This window comes from Anopheles arabiensis, chromosome 3 (genome assembly GCF_016920715.1).
Source record: "Anopheles arabiensis isolate DONGOLA chromosome 3, AaraD3, whole genome shotgun sequence".
Taxonomy (NCBI): Eukaryota; Metazoa; Arthropoda; class Insecta; order Diptera; family Culicidae; genus Anopheles; species Anopheles arabiensis.
This window is the reverse complement of record NC_053518.1, coordinates 86466697-86487920: the sequence shown is the minus strand read 5'-3', so window position 1 is coordinate 86487920 and position 21224 is coordinate 86466697. Positions and strand designations below refer to the sequence as shown.

General features: G+C 43.9%; 1 protein-coding gene across 5 annotated transcripts in view; it reads left to right on the top strand.

Annotated features, from left to right (window-relative positions):
• Positions 1–21224, top strand: part of LOC120902340 (ankyrin repeat and BTB/POZ domain-containing protein 2) — a 97668-nt gene that overhangs the window by 61182 nt on the left and 15262 nt on the right. For 4 of the 5 annotated variants that reach the window (XM_040311025.1, XM_040311021.1, XM_040311023.1 and 1 more), the window contains one exon: positions 1136–1758. In XM_040311025.1, the coding sequence (XP_040166959.1) occupies positions 1496–1758 (263 nt within the window). In that variant the 5' untranslated portion in view covers positions 1136–1495. Of the gene's footprint in view, positions 1–1135; positions 1759–20031; positions 20153–21224 lie in introns of those variants that run through there. The other variant, XM_040311020.1, reaches the window with a different exon arrangement.

Below are 21224 nucleotides of genomic sequence, written 5' to 3'. Positions count from 1 at the left end.
TCATTAACAGTTATTTCTTACCTTTGGCAAAAAGGTTCGTCACTTGAACAAAGCTCTTGGCATGGTTTCCTTCGCAGAGCAAGCAATATTCGACAAAATGTCCAAAATTGTTTACGACCTTTCATCGGTTTTCAGAATCAAAAACAAAACCACTGTACCAAAGTGCTGATGTTTCTATTTCATGCATATTCAAAAAATCAGATCGCATTAAAACTTAAAAATATATAAACTCTTGCTAACAAATAAAGCATCCATGACCCACGCGTTTGTGTGTAATATTTATAGCCAGCGTGCTAATTGCAAACAGGCTCCTTCTGTCCATTGCAGCTGGATGGCTGTTTCACTGCCCAACAGTTCGCTGCCTTTTATTGAATCCAATCCGGACTGCAGTAAATAAAATTTCACTGACTTTCTACTCGTCCCTTAAATCACACTCCATCGCTTACCTTAACAAGCGCGCGTACGTCCTTCATATCAGTTCAAAGGTAGTATACAACCTCACCAATCATCATCATCCCCGTCACCTGAGCCGTCAACCTGAATCCGTTCTGTCGTGTCCCATTTTCTTCGTCCTTCTGCAACATAATGTACGGCCAAACCGCTCGCCTGCTCATCGTAAAACCATCGCAACAGGGACACACGGGCAAGGGAAACCGAACCGCCCTGCCCGAGCAAATGAAATGTGTCGTTACCGGGCACATTTATTTGCTCGATTGACCCTGCTCCTGACCGTCAGCAGCCCGGACTGGCCGAACCGGTCGACACGGGCGGCAACAGAAAAAAAACCACTGAACAAACCTGAATTATTCGGGTGGCTTTTTGGCAACTTTTGTTGGGTCCCCGTGTGTATAATTTATGTTCATGTTGCATTCGAATAAATTGATTTTTGTCCCTTCCTTTGTCCGCTGCCTCCGCCGTTTCGGGGGTTGCCGAAAAAAGGGCACAGACACAGATACATACACACGCGCGGAAAGTCCGCGACTTTCCGTCCCTCGGTGAGCCGGATGTTTGTGTATTGCTTTGTAAATTTACTCACCTCAATTTCAATCGTATTCTTATTTACGGTTTTTGTTTGTTTGTTAACGTTTGTTTATTCCTCTTCTGCCCACCCATCTGGGGATTGTTCCAATTTCAGGTCCACGCTGCAGTATCCCCGAGACAAGGAACTTCAACACCAGCGCGCCCCAAGTCCAGGTCAAGTTAAATTCTTTTGCACCCTTTTGCCAAAGTGTTCTTGAGTGGGTGCGGGTGTGTCTCCAGAAAAGGGCGGGAGTAGTGAAAGCGTCTGATTCCCGAAGACAAAACAACAGTACAAGTGGCCCTAATTTGGAGTAGTGCGCTGGTAAGAGAGCCTACACACGCACAAGCGAGCAAAACCACTGCCCAACCATTCCTGCCGGCATGGACACCCGGTGATAGTGGTAACAAAGGAGAGACAGAGAGAGAGAGCGCACGAGAGCGCATACGCAAACAGGCCAAAAACCATGTCACCGCTATGAGTCATACGACAGTATCTGCGAGCGTCATCCAGGCGGTCGGGTCGCCGGGTACGGCGGTGTCCACGCCGGGAGGACCTCCACCGGTCGCCGCCACGTCCGGTTCGGGCGGGAACGGGAACAACCATCACTGGACGTCGCACGCCGGCCGACACAGCTGGGATCCGGGCCGAATGGTCGGTGTGGAGCATCTGGCCGGTGCCCTCAGCCCGCTGTGCATCACCGACGCCAACCACGAGATCGTACGACCAAAGCCCAGGCGGTAAGTGTGCGCTATACCGTAGCCGGTTGCAGGTATATATGGTGTAAGGGGGGTTGCGTTCATGTTCAAAGATGCGCCTGGCGGGTAGGCAACCCGCACCACGTTTCAAACGGGTGAAACGCTACAAATGTTTAGCGCTTGTGCAAAAGCTCGCTCGGTTAGAGATTTGCGTAAGGTTAACATCGTTTGTAAAGTTAGTTTCATATTTGGTCAGTAGTTATAACGTTGATTTAAAATAAAGTAATGGCTGTTAAGTGTTTTCTCCACCACAACGCATTAATTTGCAAGTCCATAATGAAATGTGCTCAGTAAATGCTTCTAACGGAGCAATTTCAACAATCCAAGGTATTGAAGTGAGAAAATCATTTCAATTTCGATGCAATCGTTAAATATAGTTTGATTAGAAAAATCCTGTCAAATTATCCATCTACAGCAACTTCAACAATGTAGATGAATTGGACTAGGCATTCATCTAGGTAGAATTGTGGGGGTAGAGATTAAAGTTTTGAATAACAGTGTTTTGTAAAATAATTTAATAGCAACCTTTGCTAACACCATAGCCTCATTAGTTTGGTACTGTAAAAACAAACCGACCATTTGGACTCAAGCTGGAACGACCACTATGTCCCAAGTGAAACATTTTAGAATTTTTAACTTTAAAAACTTTATATTAAATTTTTTTTAATTCTTACGAAGACGGTCAAAATAGCACCGTTTTGACCAATTATTTTATTTCTTTATTTATTAATTTATGTATAAATCTTAGGTTAAGAAATATTCATGGCGTGCATTTAACATTGTATTTAATCTTTTTTCAATGGTCAAAAGTCATCTAATACGTGTTAATTTGCCAATATTGGAAGTGACCATTTCGCCCCACTTTCGGCTAAATACTTCAAATGAGGAGGTTCGTAAAATAGATTTTACGTATCCAACCCACATCTAACGAAAAAGACTATTGATCATTTCTTCTTAACAATATGTTATAGAATTTCCACGTTTATGAAAAATATAGGACGCCTGGTGTCCTTGCTTTAAAATTTCACTTTACATGCAGTCTACGATTATCGATTAGCAAATGGTTTTAAGAAAAAGAAAGATCAACAGCTTGCACAATTAAAAGCAATGTAGCAATGTAACAATGTAACAAATAATTATTTGATGGCAGACCTTACATAACCTGCTGCTATCATCAGGTGCCATCCAGCCCAAATGCATCTGCATGTTAAAACAACAAGCAATTAGCTAGCCTGAATCCATATGCACCATCAAACAGCCGCCCGAACATCCCATCGAATTAAATTTGACACACTTTTGGATTCTATCTCGCTTGTTTTAGTAGTGTAATTAATAGCCCGCTGCATTGTCCGGTAGCTGCAGCCGTTCTTGCTGTACACTTTAACTATTATGCAAGCAACAATTTCCTCCACTTGAGCTGCAGCTTGAGCCTTGGTACTGTTCTACTTCAACAGTTGCTCTAAACTGAATGGTTCTTGTAATAGCAGGGTATGCATCACGAACAGTGCACCACGGTTACGCGTCATCCTAGTTGCAGGTCCAACGTACTGACCTAGAATAATCCCGCCACAGCTGGACAGCCAGCACGTGCGCCCATTTGGCGCACCAGCTGATGCGTAGTAGAAGGATTCTGATAACCCTCGAACGCTGATGTTCTGCTAATAGCACATTGCGCACCGCGTAATATGTGACAATTACCCCGAAAAATCCGCCCGACACCGGCGACCGTTACGCGAAGAAAGCAAAAGCGTGCGCGAGTAAGCGACGAACCCTATCATTAACTTTCGCTCGCGAAAAGAGACAAGCACATGGGATGACGTTGCGCACACTGCCTGCGTTACCACCAGCTGGATGCGAATCGATGGCGAGCGCTAATTGTTGCGACAATGCGCTCTCAAGAACGGCCCGAAAGGAAAGTTTATTAAGCGCAATTAACCGGCAAGTGCGCGACCGGATTTGAGAATAAACTCCCACCACTCGGTAACAATTCGGTAACTTCGGTGCAAATTGAGCCTAAACGTAAAACGATACCGGTCGCAGTACACGGCTGTGGCGAACCAGTCCCAGCGATGAGCAACTGTCACGGCTCGGGCTAACAACTCGTCCCGGCTAATTAGTGTGATAGCACAGCACCAACAACAAAAGGCAGCTCCTGTCACCCATCGCTTGCGGGCGTCTATGGCTGCCATGGGATATGAAAGACGTTTCTCGTGAAACCCCGCAGCGGGGGGGGAGCGAAAGAAAATAATTAAACCCCAAACCGTCCCCAAGCGCGCCCACAAACACGAGAGCATGATAAACAATGCTGAGAGCCAGCGAGCGCGACTGGGAACAACTGCAGCAGCACCAAATGCAGTGCCAGTATTTCACTTTCGATTTTATTCCTTATCGCAAAGGGAAAAACTTGGATGGTGCTTTTTTTCTGCTTAAATTTTCCTGCTAGTGGGGTGGATTTTTCGGGTGGAAAAATTGTGCACAACTACATAACTCTAAAATTTTCACACAAAACCAAGATTGTATAACGGATGTGCTTTCTCTTTTTCGATTACGGTGCTGGGTTGCTTCCAGAAGCGCATCCCCCGGCGTGGGGAATTTTGAATTATCATAAACTTTGACAGGTCGACAAACATTGGTTTGACGGTTGATGGAGCGACCCCATTTGCCTTTTATTTTATGGAATGAAAAACTCTGCCTAAATTAAACCGAATTAGATGATGATCAAACAACGCGCAGCGTAATTGTAGCGCCGTTGATGCAAGCAAGCAGAGCAACAAAAAAGTTTGAGGTAAAATATATTCTTTCCTAAAATTGCCTCAAAGCCATCAAACCAGTCACCACCACGCAATTAAGGTGCCAGTTTGCATTAATAATGCGAAAAGTTTTGAGCCGTTCTGTAGCGAACTAAATGAGCGCGAGCTTTGGGCGCTCACAAATGGGACCGTTGCGTTGTTGATTTAATAGTACACTCAGAACCCCATTCCCCTTGGGACTTGACTGGATTCTTCCAGCCCATTTCAGGGTGTAATAAATGGTGTAGCTAAATTACGACTACAACTGCCGATTGTGCAATGAATAAAACATTCATCAACCGATCAACGCATTCGAAATGGGTCAGTAGCGTCGTTACTGCGCTGCTGTAGATGATTGTTTTACGACTTACCCCACGGGATATCCAGGGGGACAAAGCGGAGGTTCTGTTAATACCTCCCGTGACAGGGGGGATCATCCCTCAGGAACAGTTGGGCTGTGATAATGCGACGAGGAAGCTGTAAAATTAAAAGAATAATGCTTTAGAGCATAAGAACGTTGCTGCAAGTGAAATAAAATGCAACCAATTGCTATGTTTATTGCGCTTCCCAGAACGCTTCTACGTTCGCTTGAATACACTGACAAATTGTATGGTTTAATTTTGTTGTCCGTAATAGCTTTATGGTAAGAATATGCTGTTCTTTTACTGTTTATGATTCTGTGTCATGCTGTGTTTATGAGTGAGAAATAATAAAAAGCCTTCCACAAGACAACACTAAACAAACAGGAACAAAATTCATCTATCACTAATGCATAGAGAGAGGATGCAATGTTTTAGCTGAAATGGGGAGTAAAAGGCTCGAAAAGAGAAAAAGGAAGATTTGGAAGCTTCTCTAATTTTATGCACTTTTTGTAGCTTACCAGAATAATATGAGACAAATATTATACTATGAAAGTAATACTACAATACTCACTGTTACGACTTTAGGACTCTCTATGACATGAAGACGAAAGCTCCGATCAATGAAATGCCATGACAATGGTATTGTATAAAGAGGAAATTTAGTAAAATAAATTAACAATATAATCCACACTTCTCAATGAATTTTCCCAGATCGATTTACTGATAAATTATAGTCATAAATTAACCCGACTGTGCATGCTCACGTATTATTGTACTGCGTCACTGATCGGTATGTGCAGTTCTTGCGTTCAACGAATTTTTGACTTAATCCGCGATAGAAGCCTGAATTTGTCTCAACATATGATTATCATTGCTAGAAAATAAAGAAAAAGATAGAAATGATTGAGGGAAAGAAGCATGTTGGAAGCAATAAACAAGATGGAGAAGAAGAAGAAGAAGAAGAAGAAGAAGAAGAAGAAGAAGAAGAAGAAGAAGAAGAAGAAGAAGAAAAATAATAAGAAAAGGAGAAAGATAAGGGAGAAGATAAGGGAGAAGAAAAGGAAGAAGAACAAATCAAAAAAGAAGAAGAAAAGGAAGAAACAAAAGAAGAAGAAGATGAAGAAGAATAAAAAGAAAAAGAAGAAATAAGAAAAGAAGAAAAATAAGAAGAAAAAGAAAAGAAGAATAAATGACTCCAACAACTCGGCTGATTGCAATTGTTTAAGCGCTATTTCTGACGTAAAATTGAAAGGGCAAGATGCTTAGTAAACAATGATAATGTGATAGTTCTATCAATCACTTATCAAACTGGCAAAAAAAAATAAAGCAAAATGTGCGGCGTTTTAAGCTGACCTCTGAAAACTTTCTTCTATATCCTAGTGCAGTGCAATTCCAAAATAAACACAGCTGTCAAAGCGCCAACATCAAACGCTATCAACAACGTGGATCACTTCCTCCCACGTGAGCCAGCTATTCAGCACTGGGAGAGTGTCTTTCATCAGCCCCACGCCGATGCAGCCACCATATAATTTGTTGTTTGCAAATTGTTATGCTCCGATCTAAACAATGCATAACAAACTCGCGAATAAAAAAAACCCCGGGGGAGCATTCCATCATTCAACAAAAGAATCTCCCAAATCCGGTTCGGGCATTGAAGGTTTAGTTGCTGGTTTTTTTTCTGTACTTCACAAGACGATTTGTGTGACCTACCCGCACGCTGGAGGGACCACCAACATCCCGCCGGGTCGTCCACCAACTTAGTCGGAGAACAAAAAGCCCGCGATCAAAAATAATGAAACATTCACCGGCACACGCAAAACAAGCGAACCCATTTCACGCTCCTTTCAATGGCTAATTTTGTTATTACCGAAAAGTCAAAAACACAAGAAAAAACACGTCAACTTCTTACCTACCCTGAAAAGAAATTGCAACCAACGGATCCACCCATCATCATCATCGTCGGAGGCTGCACGCGTTACATCATGCGCGTCTCTCGTCGTGCTGAAGGGAGGAAAACGCGCAATGCCCTGGCGCTTTTGTTCGGCGGTCATCCCCTTTTTGCTCGCAGTACCAAGCAAACACAGCCCCCATAATACACAATACTAATTTAGTCTTTCCTACGCGAGGGCGCGCGCCGAAAGGAAAGTGAGAAAGTGTGGGAGTTTTGCGGATTCGAATCCATGCTTGCCCGATCGCCCCGGAACAGCGCCGGATTGGAGATGATGATGTCTCCCAAAGCAAACAACGCCTGTTGTACATTTTCCCGGCGCCTGCTGCAACTCTCATGCGCTGCCATAACCGCGTCACGTCACCCCCGAAGGTTTGCTGGTGCGCTTTTCCGCGCAGGGCGGGTGCTTTTCCCGACTCCCCACAAGGCTGTGATAAGCCTGCCTTCGCTTTATGCTCCATTGTGCAGCATTCTTGGCGTCGGTCGTGGATCACTTTCTTCCAACCGAAGACGCAGAGCATCGCTGCCCGCCGCCGCACCGTACTTACGCAATCGCTGAGAAATTGTGTATGTGTTTGCGCGCTTGCCTTGGGCGCGGCTGTTCAAGTCACGTGGGAATTTTCATCCAAACAAATCACAAAAAAAAAACGGGAGCGATTAATATAATCTACTATCTCTCGGAGATCGAGGGAAAAAATGAAAATGTTCCGATTGCGATCTACATTATCGCACAACCGAACGCGCACGCCTTCTTGTCTCTTCATTTCTCCCAAGCCAAAACCCTTGGTAAGGGAAGGGCGACCCCCGGAAGAGGATTTGCCACCATGGGCAATTCAAAACACACAAATCGATGTACTTCTCTTCTTTCCCATCCGGCTGTAACAGTTTATCCCATTCCAACACCTTTTAAATCCAGCACACACACACGCGCATGCGGTTGCTGCTGCTTTGCATTTGGCTCGTTTTCTCACTCTTCGTTTTAATTATTAGCCCGCCCCGCCGAAAACAAAAACCCTTTTGGCAGGAAGGGCGCACCAGGAAAAAAAAACAAGGCGCGTTTCCCTCATTCTGCCCCATTCTTCCGTATGCACAACAACAACTCACATTTGTAATGGAGTTGTTTTTCGCTTCCAAGCAGCGATTTGGAGCGCTATTTGTTGTCGGGTCTCATCCGTCTTTACCACTTTTCCTTTCGCACTGCTGCCTTTGTTGCCTTTGCGTTCGCTTCCAGCTCGGCCCGCGGTCTGGGGCGCACGTGCACGCGCGTACGGTGCGCGGAAGACACCGCCCGCCACAGCTAAGGGCACTATTTCATGCCTGTTGCCTGTGTGAGGAGTGTGTAAGGTCCGCATGTTTTTTGTTTTGCCACCCGGTTGTTTCCTTCCACCCCTTGCTGTCCCCGCATTTAATTGGAGCCTTCCGTTACGGTACGCGGGAGACCGTGATGCGTTCAATTAGCGCACCACCACTCGCCCCCAAAATGTGTATCTCTCCCACCAGCACACACCCAACGCTCACTTTCGTTTGCGGTGGAAAAACGCTTCATTTACATTTGACCATTAGTCGCTAGGGCTATGATTAATGGCAGTGGGGTGGTAGGCGGATTGGTTTTTCCTTTGCCGCTTTGTTCGATGTCTATTTGTTGCTGCAATGTTAGGGTTAGCACTGCTAACACTTTCATTCAAATGTTTTATTTGGATGGAGTCTCTATTAACGGTTGCTGGTTAAAAAGGGTAGAGAGTGAAAAAATATTTATTATTATCGATTAGAAAATTAAATCTTCAAAACAGCTGCCAATAAATCACTACAAGCTTGGATAACTGTGGATATCAAGATGATAAATGGTGTAGCTTTGTTCTTATTAATGCTGGTGACCACCAAACTATCCATTGAAATTAATAAATATGGCGATTTTATTAGCACTGTGTTCCGAACTGATGGGCCGGTCTGGTGGTACAGTCGTCAACTCGTACAACCTATCAACATGCCCGTCATGGGTTCAAGCTCCGAATGAACCGTGCACCCACATATCCTATGTGTACTCTTTAAGTCACTGAAAGTCCAGCCCACTAGCGGTACAGACAAGCCTTGACAGACAACGGTTGTCTTATGTTGTGCCAAAGGAGAAGAAAAAGAAGAAGAAGAAGAAGAAGAAGAAGAAGAAGAAGAAGAAGAAGAAGAAGAGTAAGAAGAAGAAGAAGAAGAAGAAGAAGAAGTGTGTCGTACTGCCATTTGAATTGATTTAATGATCTGCTTCATCAGCAATAAAGTCAGTCATATTTAGTCTTCCTATTAGACTATTAGTAGTACCACATAGTCATATAGTCCTTGCTGGAAGGGCTAGAGGGGGAACGAAACCATCCAGATTTGTAGGTGAGCATTACAAGTGTTTGATGATATGAGTATAACGATCATATTCCAAACATCTGTCAAACGCCACAATCAAAGAATGCTTTTCTACTATTGAACTTTCGTTTGCTCTATATTAGTATTTCAGTAATTTCCATTGCTTGTCAAGCTTCAGTCTTTTAGTTTTATTAGATTTTTTTTCCTAAGATATGAATCTCAAGATATTCATAAGTTCTAGCAGATACTAGATACAGCAGGTCAGATACGATCGCTTGTTGATAACTTGTTGAACAAAATTCAAATTGTTTTCGAGAACAAACATTAACTAAAAATCTATTGCAAGATACACAAGGAACTATCGTTCCTAATCGCAAAAATCGCAAACACCACCAAAACGTTACTGGATTTTAAATTCCTTTTCTTAAACAAAACTATGGCAATGCACTGCTGAGATATTTTTTGTATAATTTCGAGCCAGACCTTGGCGCAAGAGATGAGAAGGATCCGGATGAGAATTGAACAAAGACCCGCTATAACAGAACCAGACGCGACAACTATTGAACCATCTAGCCGTACCTCGAGTTGTGTAGCTATTAGTCTAAAAAAATGCTATAGATCACGACGATATCAATCAATTGTACTTTCGTACTCATACACTTTCGTCTCTTTGATGTGCTCAAATTCATAGAATTTTACACCAAAAAATTAAAAATATGATTGTGTATTTCTAACTGATAATGCATTTAAAGCAGCCATCATAACATCGTGCTTAACGACTGTGAAAACATAGATTGCTCAGTTGACAGCTCAGAACAACAAAAGTGTTCCTAAACCCAGGAAATGATTCAAAACTAGGTTTCCTCAAAATGTTTTACGGACCATAATGCATATCTGCCAAATCATACTTATTTGCCCCATCTCCATTACTAAAGAAACAAGATCAAAGTCCTTATCTAACCATGTTTACGCCACCGCCAAATGATACCGCTCCATCGCTTAACACATCAACGCGCTAACAACACCCTCGTTTTTTTTGCGGAAGCAAAGCGCCAAGAATCTGCCAACGAAATATGAGCCGCTTCCCTGTGAAGATGAGCAGCGATCGCTCTTTCGTAATAACAAACCATCTCCACCCTCTCGACGGCAAACAATAGACGTTCCGTACAAAAGATACTATTTCGCCGAAGTAGGAGGTAGTAGAGGGCGAATTTAATGCCACGACAATCGCACTTCCCCGCAGAAAACAGAACTACTCTCAGGATCACCAGGTTCCCGTTTCCGATTGCTGACGATCATCATCAACACCGCGCCATTCTCGGTGGCTCCACTTTTCGCGCGCACCACACCTTTACATACGTTTCCATTTCTAATTCGTAGTATCAACTGAGGAAAATCTTTGCCACTCTTGTCCCTCTGCGTTCTTCCTCTTTGTGTGATTGGTGTGATAACTTCGCTAACGAAGAAAAAGGGAGCAACCTCTCGCATGGGCGCTCTTTCTCTTGCTCTGCTTACACTCAACACCCCGACTACGCTACCCAGGCCCGATGATAGTGATTTGTGATCGCGATGATCTGGGAGCTACCCGGAGGCTCTGTTGTGCTGTACAAAACTGACGGAATTTACGCCCAGCCGCCTCAGGTGAGCTAATGAAGATCCGTGAGAAGAATGCGCCGCTCTCATCCTACCGCGATGCTCGCGCCTTGGATGGCTATCGGTGTGCTTCTCTAAGCATGCCGTCATCGGGGATCTAAAACAATAGAAATGAAAAGCACACCCGCCGTGAGTGGTTGCCACCAGCCAGAGGGTTGCACTTTCCAACCGAATACTCCCAGCCAGGAACGCTCGGGATGGGAGAAAGAGGTTGGAAGCTGACAAAGAAATGCAAACGTCGTTGCTGCTACTTCTACTCCGTAAACCGTCCCGACAGGCATTTGCGCTTCCCGCGACATAATTGTGGCGTTTAGGATAGAGACAATGTTGAGCCCATTCGTTGATTGTGTGATTGTTTTATTTGCTTTTCTTTTTCCCCACTCTGGGCAAGATGGGACGGTACAGTCGTACTCCTCCTGTACGGGGCAGGTAATACCATGTACGTGTGATTCTTTCGCACAGGTTGAATCGCCGTGTCGGAATAAGTTTCCTCAGTCTTGCAACCTTTCATTTGCAGAAAAAAAACGGAAAACGACACACACACATACACATAAGAAAGCGGAAAATGCACAACGATCTTATCGGTTCATCGGGTTTCGGGTTTGCGAATGGGTGAACTTCGTGACGTGGGTTACGGTACTTCGTGCACCGGTGTACATCTCTCGCCATGACTAATTGATCGTTGACAGCTTCATATAATGTCATATTTGCTTGACGCTGTCGTTTATTATCGGTAGTTTGGCTTTGATTACAGTGCGGCATACAAATAAACTTCACAGCAAAAAGAAAGCAACTGTGCTGTAGGATTGTGGAAGTGATATTTTAACCTTCTAATTCAGCTAGAAGTTTCTGGTGCTCTCTTCGAGTGCCGTTAGTGGGCAGTCAGTGTAAATTAGGACAGATCTGAAGTAGATATTTTATTCACTGAGGGGTTAAATGGATACATTTTCATGATTTTCTACAAAAATCCCCCCGTTACAAAAATGAATGAATAAATTGTAGAATTATCTAAGAAAGCTCCGTAGAAAAATATTTGAAAATATGTGGATTACATAATGGAACAATTGAGCTAAATAAAAACAAGCTATTAGACCTATCCACGAGTCATTCAATCTCAATATCAATTCAAGTCCAAAGGAAATATAATACTATCTTGTTGTGCCGTCAGCTGTTTGGGCTAATCTGTAGTTGATATTGACAATCAACATCATCTTCCAAAGGCGGTTCGATAGTGCCATTGCTAACGCGTATCAATACATAGCGAAGGTCATTAGTTCAAATCCATTCCAGGCCCTACCGCTTTACATGTATATTGGAATAGCTTACATGTATATTGGAAAATAGCTACAAGATAAAACCATTTAATGTTTCAACGTATGATTATATTGAAAGCATGTACAACACTTACACGCACACTATGTACAATCATATGATCATGTAACATTTACATCGATAGGCCAAAATCGTCTATAGCTTTTAGAGATGCACAGAAGCTAAACATGTATGCCACAAATCACAAACGCGCAAAGTAGGGTAACGTCTGACACACACCGAGACCACGTCATTGCGCATCCCTTTTTGATACACATTACCCCTTGTATTCGTGTTATTAACCCTAGCCCCCTTATACCTCTGGAGACTACAAGGCGCAAGGGTTAATTACGGTCGACATCGCATAATACACTCACACTTGCAGACCGTTTTTAACACAACCCTAAAAGACACCGTATGCGTCTCGGTACAATTGCACCAAAGAGATCGATCTTCTCCCACATCGTCCAGCGTGTATCGAGAGCGAGTGCGCGAGCGCGCCTCGATCATTATGCGTTTATTATGCCAAGCTCCACACAGCAGCCGATCGCCCCGCTCTAAGTATGGCCCGGGCCGGTGCGTAACGCTTCCATTGCTCGTCGCGCTTGCGTTATGAAATCGATGCCACAGACCTCGGCCGCTCGGCGCGATCTGGGGTAAAGAGTTCAGCCCGAGTGTGGGCAAAGCTGATCTTCCAAGATGCGAGAATGGGGAGCAGTGGAGACACGGCGGAGGATGCATTGCTAGCGCAAGTGCTGGGATGATAATTGCCATTTTTCACCATTTCACCGTACGCGGAATGTGTGTGTACGTACCGGGATATTGCGCACATGAGGTCCATCCGCGCGTTAAATGCTCGGGCAAAGAGTCGTGGTTGTTCTGGTTTTTTTTTTGTTGTGTGTTTTGTTTCTTACTGCTCCATTCGGAATTGTTCACCGAAATGAATGGACTCGCGACCGTCCGTGCAATGCTGCAATCGGGCCGGCGCATATTTCTTCTATCCGGTGCAACCAGTGCACCATGGTGCACATGGTTGCACCAGCGGCAAGAATCTATCGGACAGCCATGTGGAGCGTATGGAATTGATCCCATTTTTTGATGTTGTTGTTTCGCTTTGTCTTCTTTGGCTCGCGCAATTCACAGCCAAGCGCGAAGAAAGAAACAGTTGAATAATAGTTTCTCAATGAAAATGTTTCGTGGTATTCGTTGCATATGACAATTCATGTTTGCTTGCTTTGAGATCATAGAAATTTGAATGAAAACACGAAACATGCCCAATCTCATAACCGCTCCTCGCCCGTTTTCTTGTCGTTAATAAAATCAACCAATTCCCAACGACATCTCAACGACCTAACAAAACATGATTATTTTCCTTCCCTAGGCACACTCTGGCCCTGTCAGCTGTCCGTTCGGCAAAGCTATCAAACCGTACAAACGATCGCCTATTTATGCATATTCATAGCTCAATCGATTCCGCCACCTAATCGGTGAGCGTGAGCATGCTCAATTTGCATTTGAATTTCCCGTACATACAAATATTTGCTCCAATCTCGATTTTGCCATTCCAAAAAAAAAAACCCACCAACATCATCATCATCGGCAACAGCACTTGGACGCCCCATATCGCCAAGCTGGTGGTGCTCCCCTCGAAGCATGATTTTAATCGCACGTTTGCCGTTACACTTGCGATTATGTTTGGAATATTTTAAATAAAGCCCTGTCTACATTACATCCCGACTCAGAGGACCTGGATAGCCGTTCGAAATCAAAGGCTTTCATCTTTTGCACACGCAATGGGGGAGCGCACGAAGCGGCACAAACGCACACACACCCGCATGCAGAACACGATTCAGTAATCGGTCGAATTAAGATATAAATCTTTACGAAAAATCGAATCTAAAACGAACTTCGAACAGATCACGCTTTGTGCGGTGTGGGGACGTTGTTCGAGACTGACCGAGACCACCGAGACCATTCGAATGTCGCGTGAGATCGCTCTCTTTTTCTCCTGTTAGGGGTTATAGTTTGAGGTACGGTTTCAAAGGGACACTCGTTGTGCAGGTTCGGCTCCACGTCTCTCTCTCGTGTGTTGCCACCGGCATCGATGTATAGATGGAGATTATCTGATCATAAATCGGAAATATGGTCAGCAATGGCAGCCGCTGGGTTTTTGTTGGTGATGCTTGTCAAATCGTGAGCCTGTTTAGCCAAAAAATTGTACCCTGTGCGCGCATTGAGGGGAGAGGGTGAGTCTATGATGTCTTTATTTCGCAGAACAAGTCATACTATGACGTCAATTATGATGTGTTAATGGCGGTAAGGAATAATCTTCAAATTGAATTAATATTAATATATTAATTATTACGAAATGTGTTTAAAACCACAAAATAGACAAGTAAACAAAAGATAGCAAAATGAATCATACAATTATAGATGCTGTATTTTATAGTATGTGTGATAAAACAAGGACAAAATCTCATTTTACCTCATGTATTAGTATTAATATTTTCTACGTAAGTGTGGGGAAAAAAGGTCTACCCCTTGTCTTTTCATTAAATTTCTAACATTGATAAATAGGTGTTACTTAAAAAGCTTTCTGCTTTCTCAATCACGTACATCGAGCGCTCGCTCGGTACGAGATTTGAAATCATGTTATTTCGTTTGTTGTTCAATCCGACGGCTTGCCGACTGTACTACAGCCATCGTTTATGAATTGGTTGATGAAAAGCTAAATTTAAGCTATTCGAACGTACACTCCGAACAAGAGAGACCATTGCTTTTGTACAAAACATTACGTTTTCCTGTTATCATTTGAAAGTTACAACAATGGGTTTTTAATAAAATAAATGCAAAATTACCGAACCAAATCAAAATGGCAACACGAAAACAACTATTCAGCGCTGAATTCGAGCCAATTACGCCATAGCTTCCTAAACTTAAATCAGCAACAAGAATTTGAAATATTTCACTGCGATTATGATACAATCCTCCAGACCACGACACAAGAGAAAACAATCAATATGTCGCTAATATTTATTGCTCACAACTATTTCCGTTGAAATAGAAATTGATTTCCCCGTCTCGAACAGCAAGACAAGCATTTTGATTGGTACACCCACCTACACGACTTATCAAATCCACCTGTCATGTAAGACACTGCTGCCCAGAAAGGAAAGTAATTGCCCAACAGTGCACCCGCCATAAAAAAAAACCCCTAAAAGCCTCTGTACAACAAAATAATAGACCATAAAATAAACGCTAAGCGACTAACTCCTGCAGCAAGCAGCAGGAAAGTGGTTTTGACATTTTCTACATTTTTAATTCCAACCGCAAAAGTATTTTGCAGTTCGAGTTTCTTAAAAAATGCGTTCAAATTTGCAATTGCGGAAGTGCGGAAAAAAGGCATCCAGCACACTCTTGTTGCGTACCGTCATGCGCGACGCACGCCGAACGTCCGATTTGTTTTCAGTACCTTTGTACTGTACGGCTCCCCTCATTATTATCGGGTGACTTGCGGTAACGATTTCATCTATTTCGTACGTATCTATCTTCATTCAACCTCGCACTATCACTCTATTTGTTGTCTCGGTCGATGAACGGCAAGAAAGTGCACCGAAAACTGCCTCCCGCAGCTAGCGGCAAGGTGAAAGAAAGGTCCCCTTGAAGCACGGTCTGGGACCTGCTGCAGCAGTTGCTTTATACTGAGCTAATTAATTAACTTTTTAATATCTTCAACTTTTCCGAAACCTTTCAGAGAGTGAGAGAGAGTGAGAAAGAGAGACGGTAAAGCCAATGCACCCGAAACAATAGTGGACGGGGTTGGTGCGTGCAGCAGCAGCAGCAGGAAAACAATGGAACCGCGCGGTATGCTGTTGCGTGTCATCGGGCACAAAACCCTCGCAAGGGGCCATCAAGCACTCTTCTCATCGTGTAACATTGTTTTTTTCGTTCGTTGTTTGTCGCCTATCACCGATGAACTTTGCAGAAAGTTCACTTTCATCGTCGGTTGAGGCGGTGAAATTAGCTGGCAGAGTAGGGAAAAAAATAACACTCCAGCAGGACCGATCTGAAGGCGGCGCAACTAAATTAAATGTGGTTGTGTCAGTATTAACGAGCTTCGTTACGATCGTCGATGAGGCACGACTTCCAGCGAGAATTAAAGCAAGCAACGCTATCAGAACAGGAATGTCCAGCTCGTCTAGGATGAAGTTTGATGTGTCGATTACCCGAGCCCGAGCCTAAAACACCGAGAACTGGAAGAACTTGATGCGCTGGCAGCCGGGCCGGGATCGTTGGATCGTTTTCGGTTCTATTAGCCGCGTCTAACCAACCAACCCAGAACGATCCATCACGATCTGTGCCAGGGTTCTATCTCACCTAGCGGTTGTTTTATGATTGTAAACTCATCAAAACGGACCCCGCCCCGTTAAGTCGCCGATAGTTTCCTTCTGTACGCAAACGGTCATTACACACCGACAACTCCTGCTGCGCGCTGCTTTGGAGCCCCTGGACGAGAGACTTGGAAGACGATTTGGATCAAAAAATGAAATTTTTATTTTGCGACTTTTGCCCTCCCATTGCTTCTGCTTTGCCTTTGTCTTATGCTTGTCTTAGGATTTGAGATTTTTTCCATCTAGCATAAACGTACCCAGCATTCCAATGTTAGTGTCAATTTGAAACGTAGGCCATACTTGAGCAAATGGCAATAAAACACTTACAATAAGCTCCAGAGACTATGGGATTTTTCGTTCTGTGGAAGACTACGCAAGTAGAGAAGGTTTGAATGCTACTTGTCGCTTCAGAAAAATGACGCTTTGGTCTGCTATTTAACGGCATAGATTTTTTTAAAACATAACTTTACGACATTACGGTATATCTGGCACGAATTAGAACAGTTGAGCAACGGTTGAAAATATTGGCCACTAAACTAGGTTTATAAAGCAGAATCAGAACATTTCCAGCAAGCCATTAACTGCGTGCTGAGTTTGGTAAGAGTCACGAACGTAAGCCGTCATTTACGTTAGGATGACATTGACATCATTGGTTGAAGAAGTATGGTCACAACAAACCTTGAAATTGAATATTCGGAATGATCGTAACATCTTCAGCAAAATCATGAAATACATAATTTTTCTTGTTCTGGAGCCTCAAAAACTAAAGCTTCTACAACTCAAAACTTCAGAGGTACGCAAGGCTTCGATAACAAAATATAACGAAATATTGCACATTGAAGCACCCGGTGATCCTATATGGACATATGCCTTAGACATCCATCAAGAAGATACTCCAATCAGTATGGACTCTTACACAGGGATGTTTAATCGTTTGGCCAATAGATTTAGCGCCACAAACAGCCTCAAATATCATCCATAACTTCAGTCTAAGTGATACGTTAATATTACAAACAACTAGATATTTTTTCAGTTTTAATTACACAGATCATCCGGTAGAATCACTTATAACACTTTAATTATACATTTTCATTAATTTGGAACTGAACTTCCAAAAACTAATTTCTATACTTCAAATAGAGATTTTCACTGCCAAGCTCATTAAATTATGCTCATTCATATTTTAATAACATAGCATGGGAAAGTTATAAAAAGCACCAACTACTGCTCTTCTACCTGTGTTTGTTTTGTTGCGTACAAACGAAAAGCTCTGATTCAATTAATTCACATTTTCTGCCTGATGAATAGCTAAGTAGCGGCCTGCAATCATCTCCGTTTAATGAACCATACGCTACTGCCTTTTTCCTTAAACTTGCTTTCACTTTCAATTCATTAAAGCTGGCGAAGGAAGAGGCAAACTAACGAGCATTAGTGCCGAATTTAAAGAAATGGTTTGCGTTTTATCAAGTCGGGTCAAAAGATTTATTTGACGCTTGCTGGAACCCGCAAAGTATCTCATCTTGAAACAAAGCACAATTTTGTGGCCTATTCCACCTGCGTGGCTGATTCTAGCAAAGATTCTGCCTATCAGATCCTCCAACAGATTGACACACATCCTTATCTCGGCAAAGCCATCGACGGGCGTAAATCGTCCGAAGCCGAAGAGGAGACCCACATTCTGACAACTTCTACTTCCCCGCCCCATCTACGGAGCAACGGTGACATATCTAAGACCTGGGAAAACATCTTCCACCCCAACAGGCCAGCCATTCTTACAGGTGTGGGCGCATGGTGGGCCTGATGATTGCACGACTGTGAGTGTGCATTAGCAATTTTCTCCGGAAGTTCCAAATTCCGTTAATGATGCAACAATGGTTGAAGACGGTGGTTGAGAAGCTTCTCGGCCTGGGAAGCCCTAAGCCCCTCAGCGAAAAGCCAGTGGGCGTCTGAGAAATAGTCCGGCCAAGCAGCAAATGTCGACAAAACATTTGCCCACTTTCAGCCCCGCTCCGACCGACCGTTTTGCTCATCTCGGCATCTTCTCAGGTGGGAGATCTTATACCGAAATTGTAGGACCCGAACTAGATTCCAATTATTCTAACGGGTGGCCGGTTAGAGATGGCCCGGTTTGTTTTTTGGCGAGAAGACTCCCTTCTCTTAGGGCGTTGCTGTTTTTTTCTTTCTCTCTCTTTTCCGAGTGCGTTCCAGAAGTCTTTCTGGTGTTTCTGGACACGGTCAATCATATCGGACGTAACTCTTTTGTAAGTTATTTTTTGTCTCGGACACTCCGGAAGGTCCCATGAGTGCGCAAATGAAAAATAGGTTAATCAGTAATTACCGATGATGAAACCGGGCTTGTGATTGATGAGGAATTTGGGTTCGGGTAGGTTGAAAAAATCGTAGCTTTTTCCTTGTGATGTACTGAGATGACGCTTTTCACGATGATAATGGGCAATGATGTAATGGTTGCTTGGGCATTTTGTAAAGCTGCTGCTCGGCGAGCTTGATTCCAATCTGGAGCAATCCGATTGGTTACACGTTATTATTATTGCATTATTTGTAAGATTTTGGTTCAGTTTTTGGGGCATAGCTGTATAGCCTTGTTTAGATGTACAGAAAAGAGGAGTCCTCAATAAAAATGTTCTTTCCCAAGAGATCGGAAAGGAGAGCTCTACTGTAAATCCTTTCATTTTGGAGATTCAGTTTGAGTTGTCTAAAGTCCATCTTTTGGCACTCTTCACTGAGTCATCTCGGCATTAAAACATCATAAATATACAAAATCCAACAACTCCAAACGTTCATCAACTTCGCAACGCATCCATTTAACGCATGGTTTCGTTTGAAACGCGTACACTATTTCCTCATTTGCATTTAGCAAACGCTAATGGACTCGAGCTAATTTCGATCAATGAAAGTAAAACAGGGGGCACAGTAAACTGTGCACCGATACCTTCGTCGGAGGTAAAAGGTTTGCTCTCCTACCACGCACCGACCCCACGCCGAACGAATTGTCGATCAAAAATTTAAAACATTCGAAAGCCTCCTGCTCCATCTGCACCATTAGCACGGATCTTTGGGTTAAAGTTCGCATCGTTAAGGTGCCGTCGCATTCGCACAAACTCGCTCCCGATCGCACTGCACATGAAGCGATCTCCGAGATGAGGTTCCGAAAATCGTCGGGAAAATTCGCTCACTCCCAGACTCCCTAAGATCAGTCCCCGCTTCGTCTCCAATTCGCTTGAGCGGTTTCTTTTTTTTGCGCGCGGTCTGAGAAAACAGCACCCCAGACAGTGATCGCTGAGAGAAACCTCAGTCGGAAAACTCAAACGCTGAACTAACCGAACGCCGAGAAAAAAAAGAGAGCCCGCGCTGGTGCTGGCGCGAGAGCATAAACAAACAGCCATGGCCTGCGGTGCTGTGGCTGCAGCAATTTATTACAATTTCACCCTTTTTCCAGTTCGGTTGTGTCTGCGAACGTGGTTAGACCGCTCGCCAGTCACCACACATAATACGGAGGGGTTCAGGGCGTTAGGGCGCCTGTTAACGGTCGCCTCGGGCAAACTGGTTAACGAAACGGTTAGTGGTTTCGGAGAGCTCCGGACAGTGTTTGAGTGGAGTTTGGATATTCGTAGTAGTGCCTTGAAGAACATCACTACTTGGGGAATGTGATCAAAGCAGTGATCGTATATTTCAGTATGATAAGACAATCTATTCGGGAAGTTTCGGATACTGAAAATCAAAGAAGAGCTATTACCAACTGATTCGTGCCTCTCGGGGAGGTTACGTGAACTTCAGCGACGACCTCGCTGCTACGAGAAGTAACCACCGCATCTAAGTGTACACCTTCCGCGTGAAAAGTGCGCGGCGGTGGCTGTGGCTCCAAAATCGAATACTTCCTGTGGACGTACGTGATCGAGGTGTAGTTTGCGTCGCGTATAGTGATCGAGCTTACGCGAGACGGGGCTCCCGATCAAGCCTCCGCGTGTGTGTAGTTCAGTTACGTGACGCAGCGCTCGACATAGTAATATATGCGCGCAAAGACGCGCAAGACACGGCACGAAAAGCCAGTGGCCTGTGCGGCAAGTGTGAATGATAATTACGCGCGTTATACACGGCCCCCTTCGGAGCTTTGGAAAACTCCCCATACCGCACCAGCGAAATGAAAATGATTGTGCCCGTGATTGGGTTGTGGATGGTGTGTTTGGCCTGGGTGAAGGAAATCAAATTTTAATCACCCTCGTGCACTCTCGTGCGCACCCGCGTCCAGCTAAAATCATTCGTCGGTGCGTCGCCCGGGTCTGCGAAATCAAGACGTGATTTAAACTAAGCCCCCCTCATATGTTTCTCTGCGTGTGTGTGTCGTGTGTGTGTTTCTGTGTGATCCAATCCGAACGATCCGTGGTGAATGAAAACAGAAAATTATTTTGAAATCAAATTTCCATTTCCCCGTTCGGTCTAAAGGTGCGAGCGAAGTGCAAGCGTAAAGGCGACACCGGGCCAAAGAGTGTAGCCTCGAAAAGAAATGCCTTGATGCTATGGGCAATTGTTGGCAACGCCTGTTTTGAAGAACCTAATCTACAATCGATCGTGCAACGCATTCGCGGCAGCGGCCAAAGAACCGTATCGGGTGTGATCGGGAAATTAACTC